General features: G+C 54.8%; 1 protein-coding gene across 2 annotated transcripts in view; it reads left to right on the top strand.

Annotated features, from left to right (window-relative positions):
* CNTN4 (contactin 4) overlaps positions 1 to 20685 on the top strand; it is a 405422-nt gene that overhangs the window by 210468 nt on the left and 174269 nt on the right. For both annotated transcript variants that reach the window (XM_059664558.1, XM_059664559.1), the window contains exon 3: positions 3511 to 3653. In XM_059664558.1, coding sequence (XP_059520541.1) covers positions 3599 to 3653 — 55 coding nt within the window. In that variant the 5' untranslated portion in view covers positions 3511 to 3598. The remainder of the gene's footprint in view (positions 1 to 3510; positions 3654 to 20685) is intronic.

Here is a 20685-nt window from a genome sequence, read left to right on the forward strand (position 1 = left end):
CAGCTGTCCGCCCCTGGCCTGCCCCACCCACAGGCTCAGCAGGTGGTGCTCCTGTGTGTGCTTAGTATCTGTGCTCACCAAGCTCACTGCATGCCCTGCTCTGGGGGCAAGGACAGGTGTGGCAGGCCCCCCCACCAGGTGAGCAGTGAGCTCGGTTCCCTCTGCACCCCAGATTCCGACACCCCTCCTGCCACACAGGAAGTGCATCCACTTATTTGTGGGACTGGATTAGAGCTACCTGGGTGCCAGCAGGGTTTTTCCCTAGCGGCATGCTGAAACCCACAATCCCAGGTTCAGACCCTGACGCAGGTTCAGGAAGCCAAGTGTTTAAGGGGGAATGGCGGGGGGGGTGTGGGGGGCACGCTTGTCTGAAACCTGGCACGGGGGCCTTGAGCAGGACGGTTGGTGTCAGCATCCTGTGAAGGCTGGAGGCTGCGGGATTTGCTCCGGGAAACTAGACTGAAGCTCTCGGTCATCCATCTCCTGCCCAGCCAGACACAGCAGCCAGGCCCTGCCCACCCTGCGGCCGCCTCCCAGGATTTACGGGTCTCACTCCTGGGCTCGGCCTCCAAATTAGTGCTGAGCACAGTACCTTCCGCTCCGTCCGCCTTCGGCTGGAGCCCGAGCCAGGCTGCGGGCGGCCGGGAGATCCCCGACGGCCATAACTCTGGGCTCATCCGCCGTTTCCCTCTGGCTCTGGCAAGAAATTGGGAACCTTGGCGTCCTGCCCACAAGCCCACACGAGACCCATGGATCTTCCTCCCTTCAGAGCGCCCGCTGCCCTGCTTCCCGCAGCCGGGAGACTGATGACCGTCAGGACCAGATCCCTCTCCCCGGGAAGGGGAACCTCCCCGCCTGCGTGTAAATAAAGGCGAGGGCTCTGGGATTCCTTCCTCCGGGAAAATCTACCGCTCCGAGCAGAGCACACGTCGCGTCACCGATTACATCTTCATTGTGGAGTCGGGCCCCTCTCTGAGCTCCTTTTAATTGCTTCACGAAACGACTTATCATTGCAGATCCATCCCGGGGTCTGGGATGACATTTCCCTCACAAGATAATGATGATACCCTGATCATCGGCCGAAGGCGTTAATAGATTTCATTGATCAGCGCATCCCGTCCTTGTGAAAGGCCTCGTCGCCACCTGTGTCAGGAGAGGTGGGGACATCCTGGGTTAGAGACCCCCGCCCCCAGGCCTGCAGCTGCTCCCAGAGGCCTGTCCCTTCCAGCACAGGTGCGTCGGCTTTCTCAGACGCTGAGCTATCGGAGGGCTCGAGGCCCACCCTTTACAGATGGTTCCCTTCCTGTTGGCTTCCCAGTTAACATACAGGCTTCCCAGCAACCACGCCCCACAAATCAGCTCAGAGCCCTCGATCAGTGGTTCTCAACCTTGGCTGCACATTAGAATCACCTGGGAATCTTTTTAAAATCCTGATTTCTGGGCCTCATCCTCCGGAAATTCTGTTTCTTTGTTACTAATGTTGTGGCCCCACCCCATCACAAAGAATACCACACGCGGGCATGCACGTACAGTGCCATTGAAACTTTGTGGCCCATGCGCAGAAGTTGGTATTTTGTGGAAGAGCCACACTCAAGGGGCCAAAGAGCCGCATGTGGCTCACGAGCTGCAGTTTGCCGAGCCGCAGTTTGCCAACCACTGCCCTAGATGGATGAGCTTTCGTGGGTCCATGTTTCCCCGGGAGCCTGTGCTCACTCACAGCGCATCCTCTGTGGGGGTGAGACAGGGAGCCCCAGGCCACTATTGTTGGGGGCAAAAATAGAATATTGAGGACTAGCTATGATTATGGGAAATATTAATGACTAGAGGCCCAGTGCACGAAATTCATGCACAAGTAGGGTCCCTAGCAGCTGCTGGCCAGGGCCTCCTTTCCCTGGCTGCCTGCTGCCCACCGGGGCCTTCCTTCATTCTGCACTGCCCCCTGGTGGTCAGCGCACATCATAGCGTGCAATCAAACTCCCGGTTGGTTGAACTCCCAAGGGGACACTTTGCATATTAGGCTTTTATATATATAGACACTCTGCTAACCATGATTGCCTTGTGTTGGTTAAAGAAAGGACATTCTAACCTGGCTGGCAGTTGTAAGACCTCTGGACCTAGGAGTCAATCTTAGAATGCAGTCCATTCTCATTCAAGAACTGCCTGTTATCATGGGAAGATTAACAACCTGGTTGCCGAAGCAATGGAGTCCCGCCCCAGCCCACATTGCCTACTTCCCCATGCCCGCAATCCCTGCCTCCCCGTGTAATCTTTGTCCTTCTACCCAATATAGGCAGTGGCCTATGGTGGGGGTTAGAGCGGATTCTGTGGATGACCTGCTGCTCTCCAGGCTCCTGGCTGTCCTGGAATAAAGGTGCATACGACTCGACCCTGTCTCTGCATAATTGGCTCAAATAGTGGCAGGCAGCCCGGACCCATTGGTCGTCCAGTTTCACTATCAACATTAACACACGGGGGCCACGTAAGAAACAGCGAGATCCAGCATTTGGTGGGGTTGTGGGTCTTCAGGGGGGTTCTGTTCACTGAACCACGAGATTTCCCATGACACCCCCGTGAGAGGGAGACGGCGTGGGTGCCCAGCCAGGACCCGCAACCAGCGACAGCCACCATTGTACGGAGAGCTCCAGGCTTGGGTCCCTGGATTTCTGGTCTCTGGTTCACTGATGAATAAGAGGCACCCGCTCCTCTCTCAGCCCCCTGGGAGCTCATCTCCTCTATGACGCGTCCCAGCCAGAAAGTCCCCCTCCTTCCTCCGTAGTGGCGTAGAGCACACCTGTGTTATGCATCAGACGATGAGGCCTTTGAGGACAGAGCCAGTCTAGGGCCTCCCCAAGTGTCCGACGAGCAAGAGGTGCTCCCTACACATGAAGGATGTAGATGGGGGAGGGGTGGGTGGAGGGCGCAAAGGCAGTGAGTCCTCTTTACCTGAGGCCCTGTCGCAAACCCTCGGCACCTGAGGACACTGGCCTTTGTTTGTTTCACACAGTGTTCATAAGATATTTTGAGCCCAGCCGGTGTGGCTCAGTGGGTAAGCATTGACCTATGAAGCAAGAAGTCACGGTTCAATTCCTTGTCAGGGCACATGCCCGGGTTCTGGGCTCAATCCCCAGTAGGGGGCCTGCAGGAGGCAGCGGATCAATGATTCCCTCTCATCATTGATGTTTCTCTCTCTCCCTCTCCTTTCCTCTCTCTGAAATCAATAAAAACACATTAAAAAAAAATAGTCGGTCCCCGGCTTTTAGGTTGGTTTACATCTAATCAGAAGTCGCTCTTGTCTTCCTGGGGACGGGTGGCCTCAGGTTGCCACCCGCATCGTGTTCGGCAGAACAGAAAAGGAGAGACACCGCCCCCTGTGTATGATGTGACAGGCTTCTGTCTTCTCTCATAGCATGTTCACACGAGTGAATTTTATTTGCATGCACGTCAGCATCCGTTGCAGCGACCACAAGAAGTATTCCTGCATCTCATTGCCATGTCTCCTCTTTCCCGCAGATCAAAGGTTGAACGAAACTTAAAAAGAAGCAGCCATTCTATTCACTTGTTATTGGACTCGAAACTCCTTTGACCTCGGAAACTGAAGATGAGGTTGCCATGGGAACTGCTGGTCCTGCAATCATTCACGTTGTGCCTTGCAGGTAGCGTGTCATTTTTAAACTTTCTGATTTAAAAAGCGCCAGTGTATTTCACACTAATTCAAACGCCGGCCGTCGCTTCAGATGGCAGTGATTGGATCTGGAGCGTGCGCGGGGCCGGGAGAGCCTGGGCTGCCGCCGTCGAAGGCCCTTTGCTGATGGGCTTTTAGTGGCTCTTTCCATGGTGGTGTAGGCAAGGCCGGGCGTTGCTGTTTCGCCGTCTACCCGGTCCTTTTAGAGTCATTTGAACCGTTGTTCAGTTTGAAAGTTGTTATTTCTGCTCATCCCAGGGCTCAATGCAGAGAGCTGAGCTGGGTAAGGAAACCGTGTCACAGTCGAGGGTGTTGCCGGCCACTGGTTGGTGTGTGGGGGCGGATGTGGGTCTGGGAGCTCTTCCCGTATCTTCATTGCCACCACTCCGTGGCTGGGCTCCCACCCTCTCTTTTTCATTTCAACGCACATATAGGCGAGCAGGAGCCAGAGAGCGTAAGGCAGCAGGTCTTACCCTGTACTCACAGTCCGCTACTAGACAGGGCTTTCCAGAGTTCTCACATGCTGTTGGCAGTGGCTTTCTCGGATTCCGGAAGGTGTGAGACCACCAGGGGGCGCCGTGGTCCCAGCATTGATGGGGTGTGCGTCCTGCAAGGCGGAGGGCTGGCAATGGGTTGCGGCCTGTGGGCCTCTCTCCTGGGCTTTGGGGAAGGTGTTTGGTTGACCTGCTTTGGAATTCAGAATGCCGAGTCCAGCAGGGATACCTGCAGCCCATTTGCATCTTCAACATAAAACAAAAGGGACTTTGGGGTCACCATCACCCTGATTCATGCCTTCACTCCCACAGTGTCACTGAGTACCTACCCTGCAAGGAACCAGCTCCCTGAGAGGAACTGGGGGTGTAACCCTGAGGAGACAGACAGCCACCGCCCTCTTCCCGCTCGGTTAGCTCGGTTCTGTGCCGAGTAGACTGGCAGCTTCATGAAGCGAATGCTTCACAATTATTACACAGTCCAGGGTACTCGTGGCCGTCCCGGCATGCGTGGATCCCTCACACTAAGCCCTCGGTGAACCTCATCGCAGGTCATTGTCTCGGAGCCCTAGGACTATTGGTCTTTACTGTTAGGATGTTACTATCAATCGTCTTACTGAAGCGTGAAGGACTTAAGAAACTCCGCCAAGATCACCAGTCCTGTCGGTGGGAGAACTAAGACGATGTAGACTGGATAGATGAACGCCAGAGCCCAGGGTTTTGACCGTCATGTGATAGGACGTTGTAGCTGTCTGGTTACCTGACCGTACAGTGCACAGTTGCACATTCATTCTCAGCATGGTGGTGTTCATGCTTCCTATGTTTTTACATGTAAACTCTCCTTCCCCTCCTTGTCGTACCCGGCCTTCAGATCCTGAACTTCTGGCCTGCATTGACCTCCCGATCCTGGATGTCTGGGCACGTAGCCACCTCTTGTAGAGGTGTTAATTCTCGTCCTCTGGTCAGAACCCACGTCTTCCCAGCGGTGAGCCCCGGGCGCTGGGCCCCACCTGCTCTTCGGGTTCGCATGCACCTTGGCCCTCCCCACATTGGATCTCAACTGAGACAATCCGCTCCCCCTCCTCAGGACTCTGGGGTAACCACTCCTCAAAGCACAACCTGGGGAATCCATTTCTCAGCATTTGATTACAGCAGCGTGTTGATTGAACTCAGTGTGCTGAGTGAATAGGTAGCCAGACGTTGAAGGGCAGGAAGTCAGGGGCGCCGCGCCTCCCCTCACTGGTGCCGTGAAAGATGCAGGGTTCCCGCCGAAGAAGCGCACCTGTGTCTACCTCACTCTCTTAGCTTTTGGTGGGGCATCTGTTGATTGATTGTTTCGGGGAGTATTTTCTGTGGGAACTGCTTTGCATGGCATTAATATTCTCTTCCCATATGCTTCCTTCACTTAGGTAGAGGCAAGCTGTAATTAATGTTTTTGTTTTCTTGCTATTTGTCTTGATTCTACTCATTTACATAGCGCTGGACACTCTGAATTCTGAACATATTTCTCTACCCTCGTCGTCTTCCTTGTCTATACTTCCCCCGGCGTCCATGTCTCGGTGAGATTTTTACGAGGGAAATGTGTGTATCTACCATGTTTACCATAATTAGCAGGTCTCACATACGCTTTTTCTTAAATAAGATCAAAGATCCCAGTGTCTAAGCCAGCTCCTCCGTGAACAGCCTGCTGGTGATTTCAGGGCCGTCATTAGCGGTTCACGGTAGGATGGAAGGATCTTCCCTTTTGACAAATGCTAGACGCAGCCTCAGACAATCATTGAAAATAGAGACTTTATTCTTCTTCTGAATCAATTTGAACCAGGGATCACAAACTCTACACGGAAGCTAACGAATGAGAGGAACATTCTTTTCTTTATTTACTATATTTTTATTTTTTAACTACAGTGGGCACTTCATGTTATATTAATTTCAGATATACAACATGGTGATTAGGCATTTTACTTACGATGAAGTGACCCCTTAATAAGCCTAGTACCCAGTTGGCACCCTACCTCGTTATTACAATATCGTTGGCGTATTCCCTCTGCTGCACTTTACAAACTGGTGTAGCTTCCATGGAAAACAGAATGAGGGTCCCTCATGGGGTTAAAAACAGAACTCTGCTATGACCCAGTGGTCCCACTTCTGAGTTTTTATCTGAAGAAATCAGGAACAGGAGGAACATGCCCCTCCCCATAGTAATCACAGCATTATCTAAGTAGCCCAGCTCTGGGAGCAGCCCGCATGCCCATCGGGCAGTGAGGGGATAAAAAGCTGTGGGACAGCCTCACATGGAGTACTAGCCGGCCATAAAGAAGGGCATCTTACCATTTGCAGCTGCATGGGTGGCCCAGGAGGGTATTATGCCGAGTGCAGTCAGTCAGTCAGAGAAAGACAAACAGCCTACGATCTCACTTACATGTGGAATCTAAGGAACAGAATAAGCAAATGAAACAGAGCAGAACATTCTCACAGAAATCATGGCTTTCAGGCCAGAAGGCCCATCAGTGAGACCGAGGTGGGCCGCCTGGCTCTGGCCCGTCCCAGGGTCAGCGGACACACACGGGCACAGCGCCCGCGCCCACACTGTGGTTTTGATAACAGAATCCGGTGAGCACAGTCGTTCCGCCTCCTCAGGACCTCCAGCGATGCTGGGGACCAGCCCCACCGCCCCCCTCTTCGTGGCACCGCAACCCCAGGCGGGAGGACGCCCAGACGGGACACCCCAGGCCTGGCCCCACAGCCCAGCCAGGCGCAGCATTTCCATTCCCGGGATCCTCATGTTTGTTCCCAAGAATAAGCACAGCATTCAAATAATTCTCCCTTCTCGGCGGGTAGGAAACGCAGAGCCGCCTCTGTTCTTGCACGAGGAACACGTATTCAATCACGTCCCGGAGAGAGCTGAGGGCGGGCCGCTCCCATGCAGCCTCTGCGAAGCGCAGCCCACCGACCTCCCGCCTCACATGTCTCCTCCGAGAAACTGGCACGGCCCCCACCCCCGCCGCGGGCCCCCACTCCCGCCGCGGGCCCCCACCCCCGCCGTGGGCTCCCACTCCCACCTCGGAACCCAGGACGGACTCCCGCTTCCTCTACTGCTGCAGAGCTGGAGCGCAAGGAGGACTTCTCAAGGAGGCAGCCAGTGGCCAGATCACAAAAGCAGCAGCGACTTCGGTGATAAAAATTCAGGGAAAGAATGGGGAGAAAATACCCAGAAAACATCAAATGGCAAAGGCAGGACTCTTCGTGAATCTCAATTTCAGTCTTTGCACGCGGCTCGCGGCGGGGAGGTCTTACTTAGTCAGTGATGAAGACGTCGAGGTAACTGGAGAAGCAGGCAGCCATGTCCACCCCCGGGGGCACGGCCATCGAGCAGCCTTACAGACCAGCAGCCCTTGGAAACGCTCCACCGAGGGCTCCGGGAAGCAGGGGCGGTAACGGCCTCGTGAGCTGTGCTGGGCCGCGCCGTGTCCTAACTGTAAACACCCCCTCGCTGATGAGCGGAGGACGTGCTGCATCTAGAAGGGAAGATTGGACTCTGTGGAATGAAACCAATTAGGAAAAGTGGAGGCAAACAGACAGCGGAAAACCCAGGCCTTCGGTGCCTGCCATCTCCGCTGTGACAGTTCTCTGTTGAAATGTGGGACCCCTGCTGCCCCTCGCGCTGGAGGCTGGTGCGGCGGGACCGGCCCAGGCATCACAGACCCCCCCCCCTTCCGCCCCGAGGCGCCCCCCTGAGACTCGGCAGAGCTGGGCAAGAGCGTGGGCTCCACGGGAGACGGAGAGGCCGTGCATCCACTTAGCAGCCGCGGGCCGAGCTGCCTGTCTCCTTACGCCCAGGGTTGCTTTTTGTGCCATCTGGGCGGGCTGAGGGTATGCCTGCCTTCCTGGGTTCGCGAGGATTGGGCTGGCGTCTGTATTCTCCGTGCTTAGCACAGTGTCCGGGACGTAACCAGCAGCGAAGGGCGGCTGTCACTCATTTAACCCGTAGGTGAGGGCCCGCCAGGGGTCAGCACGGGACGCCCTGAGAATGCGGTTCGGGGCTCAGCGAGACAGGCCCTGTCCCTGGGCGGTGATGGGGACAGGCTTCCAGAGCCCGCCTCCCCGCACACTGGCGTCCACCCTGCTTCAGGGTGGGAGGCTGTACACAGCGTGTAGTTTGTGACCCCTTGAGAGACTTTCACGCACGCTTTGAAAAAATGTATTTTTATTGATTTCAGAGGGGGGGGGGGAGAGAAACATCAGTGATGAGAGAGAATCATGGATCGCCTGCCTCCTGCACACCCCCTACTGGGGATGGAGCCCACAACCCGTGCATGCGCCCTGACCTGGAACCGAGCCCTGACCCCTGGTTCATAGGTCGACGCTCACTTTTTTGCAATGTGACCTCATCTGTAAAGTGGGGATAAAACAGCAGTATAAGTGCCATGGAAAGCGAATGCCTGCATTGATCAAACCTGTTCCTGTGGAGAGCCCACCTCCATAGCATGGGCTCCGTGTGACTCGTCAATGCCACTGTTGTCACTGTCACCGCCGCCGGGAGCCAGCAGGCCTCCATGGTAAGTGCGGCAGCCATGGCATCAGGGGTCTGCCTCCTGGAGCCCCACGTCTGGGGCCTGGGAGTCCCTGTGATGGGGCCGCTAGAAACTTCTGACGTTGCAAAGGGCCCTGCAGGGAGAGGGACCGGGTGATTCCAAGTAAGGAAAGATTTTTAAATGCATTTTCCCAACAACAAAACAAGGGCGATAAGGAGAGGAGCCCACAGAAGCCTCGTGTCACGGGTGGACATGCTGGCTGGTACAGACGTTCGCCCCGTGGACCCCGTCCCCCCATTCTCCTCGCTCCCGGTCTCCCCACAGTGGACAGGTCGCCTCCGTGGAGAGCCGGGTTTGAGGGGATGTGCAGTGGCCTCGGCTTGCTCTCAAGGAGCCCTCTTTCCTGGACCCCAACACTGTCCTCCCTGTGGGCTGGCCCCGTGCCCTCTGCCCACCCTCGGAACCGTATCATCCGCCCCCCTCTCTCTGGGGCGTCCTCCCTCTCCCTCCTACAGTCCTGCACTTTCTCAGTCTAATTATATCTCAGCTTAAAATACAGATGCAAAGCTAAGGAAATTGTCTCTAAACACTCCCTCAGACTCCAACTGTTCGCCCCCCTCGGAGTTGCGATGAGTAAAGTTTAATTTATTTGTTTAAAACTCGGGCTGGTGTATTTATAGATTCCGATGGGCAGGCACGTGGGATGTGTTGTCTCCCTCGCCTCTCTGAGAGGCGAGAGTGACACTCGCTAACAGAATCGTGTCCACAGAATAAAATACCCCACCCCCACCCCGCCCGGGGACTGTGATAATTCAGAGGACAAAACCCCACCAACACAATTCACACCTGTGCGTAAAGGAGAGCCAACACAGCACCATTTCCCTGGGTCAGCAGATTCTGCCAGAACTCCACCTGCTTCCTCTGTAGAATTTTACTCTCAAGTTCGGAACTCCTCGTAACTGGCAACCAGGCCTTGCGCACCAGTCATCTCTCAAAGAACAAATTGTCACGTGAAAAGGAGTCACCCCACCCCCACCCCCGTGTCCTGTTTTCTCTCAGCGGCGTTCCTGGACGCCCTCTTTGGGAAGGCTTTTCTCCCCAGTGGTGTAACATTTGCACAAAAACGTGGTTTTAAGAAAATCTGCGCCTCGCTGGAAACAGCTTAGAGGTCTGTGCTGCCGACGGCATGGGCCCCCGCGCACCTGCTCGCTCTGCCCGGTGCATTGAAGGCGGGAGAGCGGAGCACCCGTGTGCTGTTCCCTCTCAGTGGTTCCTGATCTCCTGTCTTCTAAATTGGCCTCCAATTCAGTAAATAAACAAAAAGGAAATCAGCTTAGCCGGCCGGAGTGGCTCGGGTGGTTGAGCGTCCTCTTTGCACCGAAGGGTTGTCAGTTTCATCCCCAGTCAGGCACCTGCCTGTGCTGTGGGCTCGATCCCTGGTGGGGGTACATGCAGAGGGCAACCGATAGATGTTTCTCTTGCATCAATGTCTCTCTCTCTCTCTCTCTCAAGCATGTCCTGGGGTGAGAATTTTAAATGAAAGTAAATAGACGTATGTTTTGTTCAGTGACTTGAAATCACTTTGGAAGAAGAAATTGTCACCGAGTGGTAATGGATGTTAAGTGATCACCGCTCATTGTGCTGATCAGTTTGTAACATGTTCACAGAGCACATCACTATGATGGACACTTTTACACTAACACAAAGTGACATGTCCATTGTATCTCAGTAAAGCTGGGCAGAAACCAAAGGCTATTGCAAACATCAAAAAATAAAAAATATAAATAAATAGGTACACACGCAAAGAAACCGCTCTTGAATTTGGGTCTTTAGCTCTTTGGATGTGAATGTAATAGATACTGAGGAGTCTAGGAGTCTACCCGCTTACCGCCACTTTCTGGAGTTGTAGCTTTCCCTGCATCGCTCTGCCTCGGCGCACCGGGATTCTGCAAACGTAAAATAGTGGAGCAAGCCAAGCCCATGAGCTTTCTAGGCCGGTGTTATCCCAATTCAGTCACTGTTTCGGTCCAATGTCTGCACTCCTTGTGTTATTATTTACTTCAACTTCTTATCATCTTCTTTTGTTTCCCTGAAGGAATGCTATCACAGCAGTACCACTTGCTGTAAGGTAAAACTAACTTTAAAATAAATACCATAGCGACCAACGGTTGACGACTGGCTTGTGCTCAGGTGACCGATGCTGGGTCCCGACATTTCTTCCCCAAACAAGACTATCAGACGTTAGACACGTTGGCGGCACCCGAGACCCCTTTCATCTGATCAGGAGAACCCAGAGCGCGTTAATTGAGAGGAGAGTGAATTGATTCTTAAGCGAGTCAGTTTGATTTAAGGTCTTGTCTCTGCACGATCTCAATATTGTCTCGCACGTCCGTGCTGTGCGTCCCGCGTCTTGGGAAACGTGGGCTCGAAGCATCGCCTCTTCCTGCCCCAAATGGACGCTGCGATCCGCCTGGTGGACCAGGGGCGCCCACCTGGCACGTTCGGGTGAATCGCGTTGTTACGTGACCCTTTCACCTTCGTCATTTTTCAGATGTGAAAACGCTTGTGGTAGTGTTGACCCAGGTTACGTGCACTGTTAGTGCAAATCGGCTGTGGACTGAGACAGGGAGCAGGACTCTTGCCTTTATGATCCAATGCAGTGACGCTCAAAGGCTTAGAAGTAAGTACAGCAGGTCCTGTTGTTACAACGTTGATGAGATGCCAGGAACCTGACTCTTGACATCATTAGCCCACAGAGGAGCGGTTTCTTTATGCGGCAGTTTGCTTAGTCACAGAGTCTGTGGACGGCACCAGTGAGGCCACTGTGGTGAGAACATGGCCCGTCGTCCTCCCTCTCCTTGTCCAGACATCACAGATGCGTGACGTAAGGGAAGGGGCCAGGCTCACCTTGGCACTGAGCCCGGGCGGAGGCGCCTGGGATACAGTGTTGTTATGACGAGTGAACCGAGAGCACATGTGACCGAGGATGGACATGGTGCTCCAACGGGCAGGGATGCAGGGATGCAGGGATGCGGACGTTTCCTCAGAGCACTCACCGCTGAGCCTCGTCCTTTAGGGCAGGGGGTGGGGGACCTTTTTCCTGCCAAGAGCCACTTGGCTATGTATAGCCGCATTTGCTGAATATCATTCACTTCATATAAATTTGTGTCGCTATGAAAATGCTCCTAGATTTATTGAATTCTGAGTCCCACCTGTGGCTGCCTTGGCAGGGCCGGACCAAAGGATTTCTCAGGCTTTACACGGCCCGCGAGCCGGATGTTCCCCACCCCTGCTTACGCCCAACCAGGAGAACGCGGCCGCATCGTCCGGCCCGCACGGGTGGCTGCACCCCGGCACTGGGTAGGACACTCGGAGCTCTTAGGGTTTTGACCTTCAGGGGATTGGTGAGATGACATCATTCTCGAAGTCTAAACTTTTTGAAAAACATGAGCACTACAGGCTATGCCTTTCACAGGCAGGTCTGATGAAAAGCAATCAATGAATACATATGCAGATGCATTAAAACGCACTGCTAATATTTTAAGGAGCCTGCAATCTGACTGCAGATATAAGATTCAATGTTTAAAATAGCCCTCCTAACCACCCTGATTTACATATCTCCTTGGAGAGAAGCATATTGAATTATACATAATTCTTATTTTGATTTGCATACAAATTAATTTGCTAAACAAATTAGAGCTTGCACATGGAGCACATTTATTGAATTTTAGCAGACTGGTAAAACGGACCTTCTTTTTATGTTTTCATTTAGGTAAAGATGGTGATGTTGACAGTCATAATCCGAGTCTTAATAACAGAAACAGCAGTCATTGGGGGGTGTTACCTGGTGGAGTGGAGAAACAGGAGCGGTCTACATGAGATACGTGTGTGTGCGTGTGCGTGTGTGTGTGCGTGCGTGTGTGCACACAGGATGTGTGTTTTCCTTCAGTGCACACCTTCCCTGGGAGGTGGACTCTTCGTGCCTATTTTTGAGATGAGAGGACTTGGTTAGAGAAGCTCAGGAATTTGCTCTGAACGACTTGGCCAGGGAGGCTGGACGGGGCGCAGGCAGTTGCCTCCACAGCCGTGCGTTTTATCGCGACTCAGCACGGCCTCCTCCCCACACAGCGAGGCCATCCCGTAGGCGTAATTCCTACACATGAACGCGATGTGCCGCGTGTTTGACGGACGGGATTAAGCCGGCTTGGATCTCCTGCGCGTTGGATTGCAGTCGTGTCTCTGTGGTTACCGTGCGCAGGACACCTGTCTGGGCGTCCTGCCCTTATCCGACCCATCACCAGGACGTGAGGCTGCCTGAGGTCCGAGAGCGCAGCGGGCCGGCTCCGCTGGGAGGTGATATGGACCCCACTGGGGTGCGGAGGAGGGACGGTGCCCTGAACTTCGGTGTTCTCCGCGGGGCAGCAGTCACCCTCCGGCAGGCCTCTGGAGCTTCCGAGACTCCACGTGGGTGACGTGAAGGACAGCGCTTCACCTTCCGCTCCTAAAGGTGCCGAGACCCGCCCCCCACAGGTCTCCTGAGGCCTCACATAGAGGAAGCTCAGCAAGAGCTGTGGCCCCTGTGACTGCCCGAGCGGTTCCCCGAAACGGTGCACAGGAGGAACCAGCATCCTGTGGGCAGGAGAGCGGGCTGAGCGGGTGCTGGGAGCCAGAAGGTGCCAGAACCCAGCAGAGCGGACTCCATCTCAGCCCCCATCCCCGCCTCCCAGTGCAGAAGCACACACCACACACACAGCACACCGCATAATGCACACACCACACAATGCACACACCACACACTGCACACATCACATTCACAGTGCTCACACTGTATACACTACACACCACACACACCACACACACTGCACACCACATGCCACATACTGCACATACCACACACTGCACACTGTATGTCACACACTGCACACACCACATTCACAGTGCTCACACTGTACACACTACACACCACACACACCGCACACACTGCACACCACACGCCACACAATGCACACACCACACACTGCACACACCACACACTGCACAGTGCATGTCACACACTGCACACACCACACACACTGCACACATCACATTCACAGTGCTCACACTGTACACACTACACACCACACACACTGCACACACTGCACACCACACGCCACACAATGCACACACCACACACTGCACACTGTATGTCACACACTGCACACACCACACACTGCACACTGTATGTCACACACTGCACACACTACACACTGCACACTGTATGTCACACACTGCACAATGCACACACCACACACGGCACACTGCACACATCACATTCACAGTGCTCACACTGTACACACCGCACACCGCACACTGCACACCGCACACTGCACACCGCACACTGCACACCGCATATGTCACACACCACTCACGTCACACACTGTACACACCACACACACTGCACACAGTGCTGGGCCCCAACTGAGCAAAGAGGGTGTTATCAGGCCTGAGGTGCTGCGGGGTGACTCCCTGTGTTCGTCACTGTCCCTTAACGCAGCATGTTTGTCCCCAGCCGGCCCACGGACCAAACGCCCAGAGCAGCCCTCGCACAGGAGGGCGGCCTGAGGAGCGGGTGTGCCGCTCCCTCCCTCCCCGAGTGGACTTTTTTGTGCCCATCACTTCTCTCCAGGCAGCTGCTGAGATTCGTATGAGGCTCTGGTTGCCTCCGGAATTGATTTTTGCGATTCTCTCTGACGGCCTCCCCTCCCGGCCTATGAGGGCGGCACGCTCTGTATTCAGCAGGCGCTCCAGCCGCCGGCATGGCCTCCCTCCCGCTCCCTCCAGGTCAGACAGGACTCTGCCCCCATGTTTGTTTCTGCAGCCGAGTCACAGGCAGCCCGGCCAGTGCCATCGCGGACGTGGTCGGTGAGGACAACTGTGCACGGAACCACCTGAGCCTCCGCCAGGGGCTTCGGGCTCCGTCTGGGGGAGGGGACGCTGCAGAGGAGAGAGAACATCAAAGCAAACGCGCGCCTCCCAGCATCCCCGTCACCGCGGATTGGAATCGTCAGGGACCAATTCCAGTTCGGTGTCTCTGTTTAATATTGATTAGGGTGTGTGTGCGTGCCTGTGCGTGCACCCTTCCGCGTGTATATTTGTTAGCAGAGGATTTGAAATGCAAGGGACCCAGCACTCCTGCCTTGATTCTGCGTGCTTGTCCCTCTCGTCCCCTGATTCAGAAGGATCGGGAGGCCTAGGCAGCTCTCATTGAGATTCCTGAAGCTCGATTCCACAGGCAAACAGTCCACCCATCCCCCAGCCAAGGCGGACAGGTCAGTTCCAGGAGCTGACATGTTTATCTTTGCGTGGACGCCACAGCATTCCCATGGCGCTGTCCCCGCGTGTGCACGCGTGGGAGACAGAGACCAGCCTCTGGGTTTTCTAGCGGAACCCGTGTCCTCAAGCTGTTACTCACGCCAACTACTGTGCCCATTAAAGGCCATCTTTAAGTGGGACAACAAGGCTGTTCTGTTCTTCCCCAGCTTTTAAAGTGATTTCTAATCTAAGAAAAATACAGGTTCATCTGTATGACAGAGCACGCGCTGAGTAACAACAGGCGCATCGCGTGTTTTCTCAGCACCAGCGTCGAGGCCAGAGTTCTGCGTGCACTTCCTGTTTCTATCTTCACGGGGGGTCCTGCGGAGGTTCCTGAGGTTCTACACACTAAGCAGTCAGCGCCGTGGCTGCGTGGCCCAGTGGCTGAGCAGCGTCTCATGCACCAAGCGGTCACCTGTTCGATTCCCGGTCAGGGCCCGGGCCCGGGTTCGGGTTGTGGGCTCCATCCCTAGTAGGGGGTGTGCAGGAAGCAGCTGATCGATATTTCGCTTTCATATTAATGTTTCTCCCTCTTTCTTCCTCTCTCTTTAAAAAAGAAATCAATAAAAAAAAATGTTTGGTCAAATCAGGGATGGCAGCCTGGTCTAAAGTAGACTGCATGTGACAGATCCACTAAACAGCAGCACTGCCTCCGAACGCCTGCAGCCACACTGCGCGTGGGTCAGGGCGAGGACCGCTGCCCACTTCGGAGATGAGGGTTCCCGCGTGTCGGGTCCCAGGGTGCACAGCTGGAGGTCTGGGTCCTGCTGGGCACTGTCACTCGCTGTAGGTTCCGGTTCACAGGTGGTGACAGTCAGGCCACAGAGGTTACATTATATCTCCAGGGGCTGCAGGGGGGCGGGCGGAGGAGGAATTCAAAACCAGTCCGCCCGTCTGTCCCCCTGGCGCGTGGCCGGTCCCAGGCTTCCGGGGTCTGTTCTCCATCGTGAAGCCCACAGCGGGGCCCTTCTCCTGGGTCTCCTTCCTTTCAGTTTAGATCACACCCTCCTGGGATCTAAGACGATGGACAGTCATTGCAGTGGGTGGTGTTCCCGCCCAGGATCGCCTGACGACCCCCATGCTCTGCGGTGTCTGTGTCTCAGCGTCTCCTGCGGGAGGGTGTGTGCCTGCATCAGTCCCGGCTAAAAGCTTGTAATGCCAGCGAGCCCGCCTGGCAGGCAGAGAAACTCGGCCCTGAGAGGGGACGACGCCAGCCTTCAGCATCCTCGCACGAGAGCGTGGTTTGGTCGATCCTCTAGCGGAGATCGAGGTCCTGAGGGATTTCGGTGGAGAGAGGAGCCTTGAGGGTGGGGCGTGAGGCTGTGTTGCCTGGGGCCTGAGTTACTCATTAGCAAGAGTCTGAAACGCCTTCTTTATTCAGACTCCAGCTCTCGCTTCCTGAGGAGGTAGAAATTCAGAACTGGGACTGGGGATTCTGCCCAGCCTGTGGCGGTTTGTGGGAGTCTCATTAACCCAGAGCTTAGGGGACCCAGGATTACAGGGCGCCTGGGTAACACTAGCAGAGCAGAGGGGAGCCCCGCCCACCGCCTGTAGGCAGTGCAGCCACCGCCTTTGCCCGGGAGGAGAAAGGCTGAGTGAACGGATGTGCCCGGTGATATTAAGGCAGCTTAGCCAGCTGTGCGAAAGTGGAACTGACAGGCGGCTTCGGCGGCAGAAGGACTGGGAACACGGGCACGTTTTCTCGTCCCTGGCGTGACTGTGATGTGTCAGGATGGCTGGCGCGTCCCCGGCTCCGTGCCTCTTGATTCTCTGCCCGTCATAACCGGCAGGGAATTCTGGTGGAAGCACATCTTTAACGTCAAGCGAGTATTCCTTCGGAGGAAAAGCCCCTGGTGCGATGAACTATGGGGAGGCCCAGTTCTCTCCAGGCCACACAGAGGATGGAGTATAGCTAAGCTGCAGCCTCGAAAATGCGTATTAAATACACCCAGGAGGTCACATGTAAAGGCAGAGAAAACTATAATATTTGTTTGTTTTCTCAGTGAAATTCTACTTTCAACTTAATGTAACCAAAACACACACACACACACACACACACACACACACACACACACACGGTTGCTCTCGCAGCAATGTGAGGTGGGAGGGGACATCTATGAATACGGTTTCACGGAGTAGGGGGCACTGTTGTGCTGAGGGAACCGGTGAGGAAGCCAGTGCTGGCAGCAGGTGGAGCAAAGTAGCTAAAAGGCGTTTTCTAGATTCTTTGAATTAGGGGCTTCGCGTGAACAGCAGCACTCTTCTTGCCCTTTAAAGAAATCAATAGGTACTTAGGGCGCCTTTAGTACAGAGGGAGTGGACGGCGATGTGCAGGCGTTTACTAGTCATCAAGTCCAATTTAACTGCGCACACCCAAGATGGAAGGAAGACGCGAAACAGCCGTTTGGGTGCCATCATAAGCGATCTCTGTGCCATGTCAGCCAGGGTGTGACCCTGAGCTGCCTTGAGATAAGAGAAGTGGCTGCCGGTTGCCGCGTCCATCTCATTTCATTCCCTGGTGGGTGGAGGGAGCCGCTGGGGCCAGGACCGTGGCGTTTAGAGATAGGGCATCCCAGGGTGTATTGGGTGGTTTGTAACCAGAGCCTTCGGCCTCAGATCAAAGTGCAGTGGTGTCACCCATAACCTGGGTTTATGTTTGAATTTTTCAACGTCCTCATTGAGTGGCTCTGTCGTTCTAACCACGGCCACTTAGCTTCCCTTAAAGGAGCCGCACGGCTCTGAGCAGCTCTCTGCTGGCACATTTCCTTCGCGATGACAGCGTTGCCAGGAGCCCCTGGCTGCGTCTCCCCACTTGTCTGGCCACAGTTGTGTCGCACACCCACCCAGGCCCCTGACCATTTCCGTGGGTCTGCCCTTCCTCAGCCGCTGGCTTGGGGTGGGCCCATCTCGCTGGCTGTGCCCGTGGCCGCACAGGAAAGCATGGGAGTCCCTTGGAGAAGAGGAAGGGAGGGGAGAGGTGAGGTAGGCTGGTAGGTGCTGCCCGGATCCCTTCAGGAATATATTGTCCAGCTCTGTTTCCACTTCCCATGTCACACCCCATGGCTTCCTCAGGTGGCGCATGAGGCCGTGGGCAGTGCCCTTTATGAGCAATAGGAGGGATTTGGGGGCGGAATTTTGACTCCGATTTTTGCCTTAGGAGTGGGGCTACTCTGTAACGCACACATAGGCTGAGACCCAGGTGGAGTATCAGTATTTGCCTGGCTTACCGTGTATCCTTGCCGGGTGTGTCATCACACTCTCTAATGGTGAATAGAAAGCTGGATGCTGTGACACAAGTCGGATCAACCCCTTAATTGTGTATCTGCGCCTTTTAAACGAAAACCAATGGAGCGTACCTCTCCTGCGCACTGAATAAACCCCACCAGCACTGTCGAGACATCCGGCCAGCCAGGCCGGTAAATAACGCACGCCTGCTGTGTGCCGGCCGCCGGCCTGGCTGCCGATAGAGCACAGGCACCTGCTCTCAAGAGCGCACGTCCTGTTGTGAACAGAGAACGTAACCAGGTAACGTACCAGGTAACGTACCAGGTCACGTCAGAAAAGGAAATAAACAACAAACAGGGAGCCGGTGAGAGTCACCGTGATCGCAGGCGCGTGGCTGCTCCAGGGTCAGGGGCGTCCTCTCGCAGGAAGTGGCCTTTCAGCTGACATCGGAATGATGGGGACACGGACACGGGGAGCCCGCAGGCGCAGCTCCAGGCAGTGCAGCCTGAGCCCGGGACCACCTGTGCAAAGCCCCGCAGGTGACAGTGAGCCTCGAGAGGGGGCGCGGCGGGGACAGGAAGGTGAGGGCGCAGAGGTCGGCAGGGCCGGAGCCTGTGGGGCTGTGTCATCAGACGGGAACTTAATGCTCCCCGTGCCCCGCGCACTGGGAAGGCATCGGGCGCAGCACAGGGAGAGCGGACAAGGGAGCCCACGGGGCTATTTGGGGTTCTGACTTTTGTCACAGAAAACCAGGGTTCTGTTCCCCATTAAAGAACCCGATGACACACCCCACAAGGATACCTGGTAAGCCAGGCAAATGTGGGTACTCCACTTGACTCTCCTCCTCTGTGTGGGGCAGTGGTCGGCAAACTGCGGCTCGCGAGCCACATGCGGCTCTTTGGCCCCTCGAATGTGGCTCTTCCACAAAATACCCACTTCTGCGCATGGGCCATGAAGTTTCAATCACACTGTACATGCGCGCCCGCACGTGGTATTTTGTGGAAGAGCCACACTCAAGGGGCCAAAGAGCCGCATGTGACTCGCGAGCTGCAGTTTGCCGATCACTGGTGTGGGGTATAGAGTGGTCCCAAGGGTTAAGGACAGAGTTTTAAGGAAGCGATGAAAAGACAGCAGGAGGCTGCTGACCAGGCGGCAGAGGCAGGTGGTTGGGCGGGGGTGGCAGTTGTGAATATACCAAAAGGATAGGTTCCTGGTGTCCTGGAGGGAGGGCGTGGGAAGTGGTGATGAGAGAAGGTGGGTGAGTTCTGGGCTTTCAGCTGAGCTGCAGGTGAGGCGCGGGATTGTTTTGTGAGATGGGGTTTGGGGGAAAGATGGCGGCGGCATCAGCAGGTCTCATTGGCCCTGGACGTCAGGGATGTGAGTGATGGTTGGAGCCTGGGAGGGGCCGGGGACCAGAGGTAGGGCTGCGGGATCCTCCGCGCCTAAGATGGCGGAGACGCGCCCACGGGCTTCCTTTAATTAATCCCACCGAGCGCGCTGGGCGTGATTCAGATGCCCGAAATTGACGGCTGCTTATTTATTGAAACATGTGCCTTGAAGGTTTGTTGACAGCACGATTCCCGGGAAAGGAAGTGATGGCTCCTGACAAGCCGTGATGGCTCTTCCCCCAGAGTTTCTCTGCGAGACACAGGAAGCCCCGTGGCGTCCGGGTTGCCGGCTCTGAGACTTGGCTTTGGGGCGGCACGGTTTCGGGTTAGCCACGCGATCCTCTTCTTTTGCTTCGTAAGTCCAAGGAGGACACCATTGCTCAGCAGCCTCTACCGTACTCATTACGCTCTGAAACAAGGCAGGCGCTGCAGCCGTGCACACGGGGATCGTGTGGAAGTTGCTAATCAATGAGAAAAGCAAGTAATGAACCAGCCACCCATCTGCATTCTGTGCGAAGTTGGTGACTTTCAGCTTAATTAAGCCTGCAGGTGTCGGCGAGGATCTGAAGGAATCTGTCATCTGTTTGGGTCCGCATTCCCCCAGATCATCCTCACATCTGTACGTGCTTAAAGCCCTGTCTATTTTGAGGCAGGTAAGGGATTTCAAGGTCTTCAAACACTTGGCGTTCTTAAACGCCCTCTCCTTAACTAAACTGTTGAGATTTTAGGATGACCCAGTGATGGTCATGAAGTGTCACCCCCAAAATAATCATAAACTTAGAAGGCTGACCTAATCCCACCTACACAGAAATCATTGTAAAAGAACCGGCTGAAAAAGTGAATTTTTAAGCACCTTTCTTGAAGCATAATTTACGTGCCATAACGTTCCTTATTCTAAGTGTGAAATGCAATGATTATTAGTAAATGGGTAGAGGTGTACGATCATCGCCAACATGTCATTAGACCAAATGCAATGTCCAAAATTGACAACTTGGCCCACGATGGCGTGACCATGA

The sequence above is a fragment of the Myotis daubentonii genome, chromosome 14 (assembly GCF_963259705.1).
Source record: "Myotis daubentonii chromosome 14, mMyoDau2.1, whole genome shotgun sequence".
Lineage (NCBI taxonomy): Eukaryota > Metazoa > Chordata > Mammalia > Chiroptera > Vespertilionidae > Myotis > Myotis daubentonii.